This window comes from Lemur catta, chromosome 14 (assembly GCF_020740605.2).
Source record: "Lemur catta isolate mLemCat1 chromosome 14, mLemCat1.pri, whole genome shotgun sequence".
NCBI classification, from domain to species: domain Eukaryota; kingdom Metazoa; phylum Chordata; class Mammalia; order Primates; family Lemuridae; genus Lemur; species Lemur catta.
Window position 1 is genome coordinate 23,899,421 of NC_059141.1, and position 12,220 is coordinate 23,911,640.

The 12,220-nt window shown below is 39.6% G+C and overlaps 1 protein-coding gene across 1 annotated transcript in view; it reads left to right on the forward strand.

The window, feature by feature from the left end:
- Positions 1–4,373: 4,373 nt before the first annotated feature.
- The window catches only part of CWF19L1 (CWF19 like cell cycle control factor 1), a 29,346-nt gene continuing 21,499 nt past the window's right edge, over positions 4,374–12,220 (forward strand). The window contains exons 1-3 of the mRNA XM_045568639.1: positions 4,374–4,481; positions 10,231–10,315; positions 11,757–11,835. Of these exons, the coding sequence (XP_045424595.1) occupies positions 4,459–4,481; positions 10,231–10,315; positions 11,757–11,835 (187 nt within the window). The 5' untranslated portion in view covers positions 4,374–4,458. The remainder of the gene's footprint in view (positions 4,482–10,230; positions 10,316–11,756; positions 11,836–12,220) is intronic.

Sequence of the window (12,220 nt, forward strand, 5' to 3'; positions counted from 1 at the left end):
GGCCAAGTCTTCTAGACTGAGCAGAAATAGTAAAAGGAGTGTTTTGATAGCTTGTTGTATGGGATGGGTGCCTCTTGTCTCTTTTCTATGTGAGTCAGATGTCTGGGGATGGATGACATCTTGACATGTTCTCCCTTTTGGAAATGTGACAAAGACAAAGACAAGATTTGTGTATGTGTGGAGTGGGGAGGCAGGGGCTGCCACTCATAAAATAAAGCATTTTATAAAATGTTTTCCTACTTGTGTCTATAGGATAGGGGAGCTCCTGCAGACCTGATCATTTTCCTCTCTACCTAAAGATACCAGAAATTGGGAGATACTGACTGACCAGTCTAGGTTGAAAGACAGGCAGCCTTATCCAGAATAGGGCATTAGCAGCTAGGAAGGTGCCTGACGTCCTCAATTACGTCTCCAAAAAGAATTTCTTGTTTCTGTTTCTGTCTTTTCCCACCATCTCTGTTCCAGACTACCATCATTTATCTTCTGGTCCTCTGGATTATTACTGTGGTTTCTTCTCATCTTAACTGTCCCTCCAAGCCACCCTTTATACTGCTGCCCGAACAATCCTTCTAAAATGTAAACTAGCCATAATACTCCTACTTAGAATACTTTAGTGACTTCTCATGGCCTCTTTGAAAAAGCTGGAATTTTTAGCATGTACACAAGACCCCTATTTAAAATTTTTTTTCCAATTTCATTTCCTGTTATTCCTACACTTACACTGTGTTTAGCTATCTTCAGCTACCTTAAATTCCCATGCATGAATTTTCTTTTCATAAACTTTTTATTTTAGAATGGATTTAGATTTATAGGAAAGTTGGAAATATAATACAAATTTGATAATACATGTATCAATAATGTATTATTGATACATAATAGATGTACATATTTTGGGGGCACATGATAATTTGATACATTTGTATAATGTATAAAGATCAAATCAGGGTTATCAGGATATCCATCATCTTAAATATTTATCTCTTCTTTATGCTAGGAACATTTGAATTATTCTCTTCTATTTTGAAATGTGCAATAATTAAGGTTAACTTAGTCACCCTACTGTTCTACTGAACACCAGGTCTTATTCTATCTGACTGTATGTTGTTCTCACTAATCAACCTCTTCATCCACTCTCCCCTCCCCCAATCTTTCCTGACCTCTGGTAACCACCAATCTACTCTATTTTCATGAGACCCACTTTTTTAGCTCCCACATGTGAGTGAGAATATGTAATATTTGTCTTTCTATGCTTGGCTTATTTCACTTAAAATAATGACTTACAGTTCTATCCCTGTTGCTGCAAATGACAAGATTCCATTCTTTTTTGTGGCTAGTTAACATTCCATTGTATATATATATACCACATTTTCTTTATCCATCCATGTAGCTTGATTCCATATTTTGGCTATTGTGAATAGTGCTACAATAAACATGAGAGTGCATATATTTCTTCCATATATCGATTTCCTTTCTTTTGGATATATGCCCAGTAATGGAATTGCTGGATCATATGGTAGTACTATTTTTAGTTTTTTGAGGAACCTCCATACAGTTTTCCATAATGGCTGTACTAATTTACATTCCTACCTGCTGTGTACAAGTGTTCCCCTTTCTCCACCATCTGATATTCCCTGTCTATTTGATAAAAGCAATTTTAACTGGAGTGAAATGATATCTCTTGTGGTTTTGATTTGCATTTCCCTGATGATTAGTAATGTTGAGCATTTTTCACATACCTGTTGGCCGTTTGTGTGTCTTCTTTTGAGAAGAAATGTCTATTCAGGTCTATTGTCCATTAAACAACTTTTTTTTTTTTTTTTTTAAGACAAGATCTTGCTCTATCACCCAGGCAGGAGTGGAGTGTCTCAATCATAGCTCACTGCAGCCTTGAACACCTGGACTCAAGCAATCCTCCTGCCTCAGCCTTCCAAGCAGCTGGTACTACAGGTGTGTGCCAGCTAATTTTTATTTTTTGTAGAGAGAGTGTCTCATGTTGCCCAGGCTGGCCTCAAACTCCTGGCCTCAGGTGATCCTCCTGCGTTACCCTCCCCAAATGCTGGAATTACAGGTGTGAGCCACTGAGCTCAGCCATTACCCATTTTAAAATTAGATTATTTGTTTTTTTGCTATTGAGTTGTTTGAGCTTCTTATATTTTCTGGTTATTAATTCCTTGGAGATGGATAGTTTGCAAATATTTTCTCCCATTCCATGAGTTATCTCATCACTTTGTTGGTTGTTTCCTTTGCTGTGCAAGAGCTTTTTAATTTGAGGTAATTCCAGTACTGTATTTTTGCTTTTGTTGACTGTGCTTTTGGAGTAATATATAGAAAATCTTTGTAAAGGCCAACATCCTGGAGTATTTCCCCAATGTTTTCTTCTAGTAGTTTCATAGTTTCATGTCTTAGATTTAAGTCTTTAATCCATTTTGATTTGATTTTTGTATATGGTGAGAGTTAGAGGTCTAGTTTCATTCTTCTGCATTTGGTTATCCAATTTTCCCAGCACCATTTATTGAAAAGAACATCCTTTCCCCATTGTATGTTTTCAGCACTTTTGTCAAAATGCATTGGCTGTAAATGCATGGTTTTATATCTGAGTGCTCTATTCAGTTCCATTGGTCTATGTGTCTGGTTTTTTTTAACTCTAATTCCATAACAGATTGTATGTGTCTGTTTTTATGCCAGTACCATGCTGATTTGGTTACTATAGCTTTGTAGTATTTTCTGAAGTCAGGTAGTGTGACCCCTTCAGCTTTGTTCTTTTTGCTCAGAGTTGCTTTGGTTATTCAGGGTCTTTTGTGGTTCTATATACATTTTAGGATTGTTTTTACTATTTCTGAGAAGTCTGTCATTGGTATTATGGTAGAGATTGCATTGAATCTGTAAATTGCTTTTGATAGCATTGTCTGTCGTGTTAACAATATTTTTCTATTCCAAGAGAATGGACTATCTTTCCATTTTTTGTGTCCTCTTCTATTGCTTTCATTAGCATTTCATAGTTTTCCTTGTATAGATAGTTTATTCTTTGGTTGAATTGATTCCTAGGTATTTTATATTCTTTGTAGCTATTGTAAATGGAATTGCTTTCTTGATTTCTTTTTCAGATTCTTCAGTATTGGTGTATTTAAATGCTACCGATTTTTGTTTGTTGGTTTTGTGTCCTGCAACTTTACTGAATTGTTTATCAGTTCTGACAGTTTTTGGTGGAGTCTTCAGGCTTTTCACCATAGATGAGTTTTCCTATCTTACTATTGTTTCCTCTTCTTGGAATTATTACCCGCCCGTCTTTGGCAAACTTTTACTCTTTTTCAAGGCTTAAGTCTTGAGTGCCACTCCTGGGCAATGCTGTATTACCCAAATAGTAGAAAAAAATGTATGCTTAGTGTGCCAGAAAGCAGGGGCATCAATATTTATGAGGCAAGGAACTTGATAGTTCCCAAAAAAGGCATTGCAGAACTTGTGGGGAAAACCAGAACTTTGTAGTTCTTCCTTTAACTTATTTTATGTTTTAGTTAATTTTGAGTTACTCGAATGCCCTTGATGAGTCTTCCCTTCTCCCCAGTTGTCAGAAACTCTCTCCTTTGTTTCCATTTCCTCATACACTGTTGTCTCCTACTTTTTGGCCTGAACACTTCCAAAAGGTCAATGTTATGAAAAACAAAACCAAAAAGGTAGGGGGGCTTTCGTAGGTTGAAAGAGACTAGAGATGGAATGAAGAGCAAATGTGAAACTTGATTAGATTTTGAATGAAAACAAATCCCAGGTATGAAATCAATTTGGGGAGACAAATGGAGAACTTTAATTATGAATGTATATTAGGTGATATTATTGAATTAATGTTAATTTTCTTATGTGTGTCAACAGTATTATAGTTATGTAGGCGGGCATTCGTAATAGAAGATGCATGCTGAGGTATTACTGATGTCTGCACTTTCAAGTGATTCAGTGAGAATGAAAGTGCTTGGGCACCTTGAGAGAAAGAGAGAGAGCACAAGCAAATTTGGCAACATGCTGACACTTGTTGAATAGAGGTGATGACCATTATTCTTTTAACTTTTTGATAGTTTAAAAACTGACAAAAAACGTGGATGGAGGGAGTGTACCTTGTCCATTAGCTCGGTATGGTTAGGTTAGGTTAGGTTAGGGCCTGACATTGTGTGGGGTACTTTCTAGTGGCTCACTAACTGCTATTGCTCTGCAATTTCAAAAATTATACTTGGAATCCTTTTGGTCATTTCCCCTTCCTCCCTTCGCCCCTCTCCTCCCTTCTTCATTCTTCCTTGAGGCGCAACCACCAGAGAGAAAGGTTTCTGTCCCTCGGCGCTCTCCGTAGATAAGTGAATCTTCATTGGCTGGAGTGCGCTGACGTATTATTGTAGCGCGGTCTCCTTTTTCCCGGAAGCGCGCGACCCGATTCCCAATTTTAGGTGGTGGTCCCAACCCCGACTGCTCGGACGAATGGCACAGAAGCCACTGCGCGTGTGAGTGATTCTGAATCGGAAGCCTGTGTGTGTGTGTTGGCGGGGGGAGGGGGCGCGCTCGCGTCCGTGTAAAGGCGTAGAGACGGGCGGGATCTCTCCCAAGACATGAAAAGGCGGGAGGCTCCTGGGGAGGTTGGGTCACGTCTGTGTCTGGCTGGAGCCGGCCGCTTTTCCGAACCGTTTTCGCCTCGGAGGAGGTCTCCACTTGCAAGACTCGCTGGGAGGGGCGGAAGCTCCCGGAATTAGGCCTCCTCCATCTTAGGCCGGCCTGGTCTCTGACACATCATCTCCCTTTCATTTCTCTCCTCACCCCTTCTATTTATTAACCAAGTGCTTCTAGACATCGGGCCCATTGGTGGGCCCTGGGCAGTGGTGGACAGGATTTATCCATAGGGCCCCTTCCCTGGAGCACATTTTTGGGGGAGGAGAGAGGTCGGTGGGATGATGAAGAGAGGACTTTATTCATTCAACAAGTATTTATTAAAGTACTGAAGTGTGCCAGGCATTGTGCTAGGCTTTGCAACAGATGGAGTTCTTGCCTTAATGGAGCTTATAGTCTAGAGGAACGTGAATTAATCAAAAAGTCTAGATAAATGTAAAATTACAATAGTGATGAATGTTGGGAAGAAAAGGTTTGCAGGTCCGGGAGGGTATAAAATAGGAATACTTGGCTTAATGGTAGGAATCAGGAAAGCTTCCTGAGAAAGTGAAGATTGAGCCCTGATACAGGTAATACAGATAGTGTTTGTTGTACCAGGTAATACGGTAATGTGTTGTTTAATGACGGGGATACATTCTGAGAAATGTGTTGTTAGGGGATTTCGTCATTGTGTGAACATCATAGAATGTACTCACAAAGCTAGATGGTGTAGCCTACTAAACACCTAGGCTCTGTGGTATATCTGTTACTCCTAGACTACAAACCTATGCAGTATGTTACTGTACGGAGTACTTTAGGCAGTTATAACACAATGGTAAGTATTTGTGTATCTAAATATACCTAAACATGGAAAAGGTACAGAAAAAATGCAGTATGAAAGATAAAAATAGTGTACCTTCATAAAACACTTACTATGAATGGAGCTTGCAGGATTGAAAGTTGTTCTTCGTGAGTCAGTGAATGATGAGTGAATGTGAATGGCTAAGATGTTACTGTACACTGCTGTAGGCTTTATAAACACTGTACACTTGGGCTACACTAAATTTATAAAAAAAAATTTTCTTCAGTAATTTTTTTTCTTTTTATATTATTTCAAAATATTATGGGAGTACAAATGCTTTTGGTTACATGGATCACTTTTGTTATGTTTGAGTCAGGGTTATAAGTGTACAAAAACACCCAGATAGTGTTCATTGTACCAGTTAGGTAGGTTTTCACCCATACCCTCCTTCTCCCTCCCCCTGAGTTTTACTTCCCTCTGTGAACATGTGTGCTCATAGGTTAGTTCCAATTTAATAGCGAGTACATGTGTTGTTTGTTTTTCCATTCTTTAGATACTTCACTTAGGATAATGGTCTCCAGTTCCATCCAAATTGTTGCAGAAGGCCTTAATTCATCCTTCTTCTTCAGTAATAAATTAACCTTAGCTTACTGTAACTTTTTCACTTTATATACTTTTAAATTTTTTTAACTTTTAACTCTTTTGCAATAACATTTAGATTATAACACAAACACTTTGTACAGCTGTACAAAAATATTTTCTTTCTTCATATCCTTATTCTGTAAGCTTTTTTTCTATTAATTTTTTTTAACCTTTTAAACTTTTTTGTTACAAACTAAGACAGAAATACACTCATGAGCCTTGGCCTACACAGGATCAGGATCATCAATATCAATGATCTTCTCCCATGGGAAGGTTTTCAAGGGCAATAACGTGCATGGAGCTGTCATCTCCTATGAGAACAATGCTTTCTTCTGGTATAACTTCTGAAGGCCCTTCCTGAGGCTGTTTTACAGTTAGTTAACTTTTTTTTTTAAATAAATAGGAGTATATGCTCAAATAATGATAAAAAGTGTAGTATAATAAATGAACTAGTAACATGGTCATTTATTATTATCAAATATTAGGTACTGCACATAGTTGTATGTGCTATATACTTTTATATGACTGGTAGCGTGGTAAGTTTGTTTACATCAGCATCACCACAAACATGAGTAATGTATTGTGCTATGATTGTTACAATGTTACAATGACTGACTCACTAGGCCATAGGAATTTTTAGCTCTATTATGATCTTATGGGACCACCATTTTATATCTGGTCCCTTGTTGACTGAAATGTCTTTATGTGGTGCATGACTGTATTTTTTTCTTTAACCTAAAAAAGTCATAGAATTGTTTAAGAATGCCTTGCATAATCAAATTTTCATTTTGGAAAGTGATTCTGGCTGCAATGTTGAGAACAAATTAGAGCTAAAGTATAGGACAGCCTGGATTAGGTAGAGTGATGGGAGAGGAAAAGTTCAGGGATTCAAGGTTTATTAAGGAAGTGAAATCAACTTGGTGATGGCTTGGTGATGGTTTGGTTGTGAGTGAGGAGTTAACACTGTTGAATCATAGATTTCTTTTTCTTCCTTCCTCCCTCCCTCCCTTCCTCCCTTCCCCCCCCTCCTCCCCTTACCTCCCCCCCTCTCCCCTCCTCTCCCCATCCCTTCTCCCTTCTTTCCTCCTCCCTCCCTCCCTTCCTTCCTTCCTTCCTTTCTTTCTTTTCTTTTCCTTTCTTTCCTTCTTTCTTCCTTCCTTTCTTTCTTTTCTTTTCCTTTCTTTCCTTCTTTCTTCCTTCCTTTCCTTTCCTTTCCTTTCCTTTCCTTTCCTTTCCTTTCCTTTCCTTTTCCTTTCCCTTTCCCTTTCCCTTTCCCTTTCCCTTTCCCTTTCCCTTTCCTTTCCTTTCCTTTTTCCTTCCTTTCCTTCCTTCCAATTCTGTCACCCTGGCTGGAGTGTGGAGTGTAGTGATACAATCATAGCTCACTGAAGCGTTGAACTCCTGGGCTCAAGTGGTCTTTCCTTCTCAGCTTCCCAAGTAGCTAGGAAGGACTACAGATGTGCACCACCACACCAGTCTTTTTTTTTTTTTTTTTTTTAAAGAAACAAGGTTTCACTGTGTTGCCCGGGCTGATCTCAAACTCCTGGCCTCAAGCGATCCTCCTGCCTTGGCTGCCTTGCTAGGATTACAGGCATGAGCCACAGCACCCAGTGGATCATAGATTCCTATCTTTCTAAAGTGAGATAGGGAACACTGGAAAAGGGGCCAGATGAGGAGATCAGGTACCATATAGTATATAAACTGGACAGTAGTTATCCCAGAAACAATTATAATTCTATGTAACAACTGCTGTGATAGAAGAAGTGCAGAATCCTGTGGGAGCACTAAAAATTGGTAACTGATAGGGACCGGAAGCCTTCCTAGCAGAGGTGATGCTCAAAAGATAAATTAAAATGCTATTAAGTTTATGATAGAGCTTGATCTGAAATGCTCTATTAGGGGTTTCTAAGGCTTTGAGAAAGGAGTGACTTTCTGAGCTGGTCAGAAAAGCTTCAGAGATGTGCTAGGCCTTGAAAGATGGGAAAAACTTAGACTCAGGATGGGTAGGATAGGACTATTAGGAAAGGTAACTAACCACCCCAGGGAATGGCAGAAGCAGAAAGTTGATCAAACTGACAATAGGGAGGCCGGGCACGGTGGCTCACGTCTGTAATCCTAGCACTCTGGGAGGCTGAGGCGGGTGGATCGCTCAAGGTCAGGAGTTTGAGACCAGCTTGAGCAAGAGCGAGACCCCGTCTCTACTAAAATAATAGAAAGAAATTATCTGGCCAACTAAAATATATATATAGAAAAAATTACCCAGGCATGGTGGCGCATGCCTGTAGTCCCAGCTACAGGGGAGGCTGAGGCAGTAGGATCACTTAGCCCAGGAGTCCGAGGTTGCTGTGAGCTAGGCTGATGCCACGGCACTCACTCTAGCCCGGGCAACACAGCGAGACTCTGTCTCAAAAAAAAAAAAAAACAAAAACTGACAATAGGGAAGGTTTTAGTTAGGGAAACTTGGAGAAAGCAATGGAAATACAGGTCGGGGCCTATGGGAAGTTGTGGTTCTGTAGGCGCTGGGGAACCTCTTAGTGTTTTGAGGGAAAAACATTAAACTGATGGCTTTATGTAAGATTGATAGGAAGAAGAGAGGGCATTAAGGGAAAGTAAGTGTATTCACTACTTTGTATCTAATACCAGATTCCTTGTATTTCTCTCTGATTCTTCTGCCACGTCACAATACTCTGTTGCTCAGCCTTGCAGTTATCCTCCATTCCTACTTCTCCCTCATTTCCCATCCTAATTCCCCACTCCAGTTTGTGTTCAGATTCTAAGTTTCTCATCTGTTTCTCTCCTTCCCATCTTCCTTAGTCATTGTCCTTGTTGATATTTTTGTTTATCGTTACCTATTCCTCCAGACCATCTTTCACTGTTATTAAAATGATCTTTTTAAAGCAGACAAGATTATGTCTGCCCTGCTTGAAGATGTTCAGCGATGTGGATAATAAAAGCACACCAGAAAGACATACTGACAAAACAATAAAACTGTAGTATTTCAAGATGAGTTAAAAGACATTAAGAAAAATGATATGAGGCCAGGTGTGGTGGCTCATGCCTGTAATCCCAGCACTTTGAGAACCTGAAGCAGGAGGATTGCTTGAGCCTGGGAGTTCAAGACCAGCCTGAGCAACATAGTAAGACCCTGTCTCTACAAAAAATAAAAAAAATTAGCCAGGTATGGTGGCTTGTGCCCATAGTCCCAGCTACTCGGGAGGCTGAGGCAGGAGGATCATTTGAGCCCAGGAGTTTGAGGCTGCAGTGAGCTATGATGCTATGAGTGAGTCACTGCACTCCAGCCTGGGCAAAAGAGACCCTGTTGAAAGGAAAAAAGAGAGGAGGAGAGAGAGAAAGAAAGGAAGGAAGGAAGAAAAGGAAGGAAAATAGAAGAAAGAAAGGAAAAAGAAAATAAATTGTACGAGCAGCGGAAAAACCATGTAAGCCAGAATTAGAAAAACTCAGAAATGAGACCATAGAACAAGTCAAGTCACCAAGTCATTTCACGACTTAGCCAGTCCACCTTACCAACCTCAGCTCTTGCCATATTCTCCCTCCTGCCCCATAACACTTTACGCCTACCTCCTATTATAGTCCTTTTCTTGTAAATTTATAATGATTAGAGTATCTTCCCTGATTGTAAACTCTTTGAGGCTTGAACTGAGTCTTCCTCCTCGTTGTATGTCTAACATGTTCTTAACATAATATACTTGGCATATTGTACTTAGCATTTTATATGTGTCCAGTACATGTTTATTGAATGAATGACTGACACTCTGTACTAAGATAGTCGCAGTGGAAAGTAAAGGACAGAATGAATTTGAAAGATGTTTGGAAGAAGAGATTGACAGAACTTTGTGACTGGATGGGAGATTTTTGACTCTTGGTGACCAAGTTGGTGATAGACACATCCACAAAACTTAGGAATGAGGAGAAGCTAGCTCAATTGTGGAGGAAATGATAAGTTAAATTTTAGATATGGCAAGTTGGAGGTGTTGGTGAGACCTTCAGGTGGAGCTGCCCAGTGGCTTACAGGCACTGAACCTTGCAAGGTAACTACAGAGAGGCTGGATCATGAATCTGCTTAATCCGAAAGGCTAGTATATCCCAAAGCTGGCAGGCCCATTTGTGTTTCCTCAATTGCCATAACGTTTATCTCTTGTTTGCAGCTTAGCTTGTGGAGATGTTGAAGGAAAATTTGATGTTTTATTCAATAGAGTTCAAGCAATTCAGAAGAAAAGTGGAAACTTTGATGTAAGATGTTTCTTTTTCTGAACTTAATTTTATCATTATAGTCAAACATGCTAAAATAAAGTTTGAGCTTCTTTATTAATTTCTTGATTGAACACATACTCTCCAATTTTTGTTAGATTGAGTTCCTTTTGTGAGCGTAAGAGCTCAGGTATGGAGTCTTGGGGGAAGGGAGAGGAAGAGAGACCTATTTACTATAGACCTTTTTATACTTTTTGAATTTGAATCTTTTACTTTATTACTGAATAAAAAACTGAAAACAGGCTAGCAAAACTTCACTGGGTGATTCTGGCCCATGAGTTTGGGAAGCACAGATCTATTTTGATATGGATTAAGTCAGATAACATGTGCAAATGCTTCACAAACTGAAGAGCCCTATATAAATGTTAGGTACAGGTGCCAAATACACTGTCAACTCTTAGAGTACGGAAGAGTATTCTAGGTATAAGGATAATTTGTTCATTGGGTTAAAGATTGAGTAAAAATAAAATATGCCCTCTATCTCTCAGGGTATTTAATACTTTAAGATTTGTATTTCACAGAGGGATTCTTTTTTTTTCTCTTTAGTAGAGATGGAATCTCTCTCTTGCTCAGGCTGGTCTTGAACTCCTTAGCTCAAGAGATCCTCCCACCTCGGCCTCCCAGAGTGCTGGGATTACAGGCATGAGCCACCGTGCCTGGCCTCCCAGAGGGATTCTTTTTTTTTTGAGACAGTCTGACTCTCTTGCCTGGGCTAGAGTGCCATGGCGTCAGCCTAGCTCACAGCAACCTCAAACTCCTGGGCTCAAGTAATCCTTCTGCCTCAGCCTCCTGAGCAGTTGGGACTACAGGCACGTGCCACCATGCCCAGCTAATTTTTTCTATGTATTTTTAGTTGTCCAGCTAATTTCTTTCTGTTTGTAGTAGAGACAGAGTCTCGCTGTTGCTCAGGCTGGTCTTGAACTCCTGAGCTCAAACGATCCTCCCACCTCCCGGAGTGCTAGGGTTATAGATGTGAGCCACCGTGCCTGGCCCCACAAAGGGATTCTTTAAAGGTCTGTTTCTCTACCAGTGTATACTCCAAGGAAAGAGGATGGTGGAGAGAGCCATGGGGTGGCAGGGTGGATCTAGGAATACTTGAGGAACATTCAAACTCTGACTTCTTTTGAAAGTTCAGTTCCCTGACTCCCTCTTGCCCATCTCCAACTTGAATTTGACAGCTAGTGACCCAAAATTTAATAATTCATAGAATCAGTAACTATTGTAATTGCTGCTAAAGAATTTGTGTATTGAAATCCGCAAATTGATTAAGAATAAAAATCTGTTCCTATAATTGCAGAGGGAAAAAAAGAGGAAAAATTCGGTTTGAGACTGTTAAGTAGGATAATTAGTTGAATGTTGCTATCAAGTGTGTGCTGTTTGATGTTAAAAAATCTCATATATCTGTTTTAAAAACTCATTTTAGCTGCTGTTATGTGTTGGAAATTTCTTTGGCTCCACTTCAGATGCTGAATGGGAGGAGTATAAGACTGGCATCAAGAAAGGTATAGAAATTATTTTTATTTAACATGATTCCTGATAAAATTTCAAGGGCTGCAGTTCTTGCTGAGTTGTTTTTCACATATTGGTTCTTTAAGAATTTCCCTTTTGAGCTCTGCATTAAGCTGGAAAGAATGTCTGTACATAATCTACGTGTTCGCATTCTGAATTTGGCTTAGTTTAGTTCCAGAAAAATAATGCTCTTCTAGGTTAGCAGGAACTGAATAAATACAACCACATATCCTTTCATTTTTCCAGTTTTAGGGTATTTTATTAAGCTTTTTAAGGTCTGTGTTTTCCTCATTTTACGTGGACCATCCCCTTTAAAATTATACTTCATCGGCCTAGTGACACCACTTGCTAGTTGAGCCACAAGGTTGGATGCAGTAT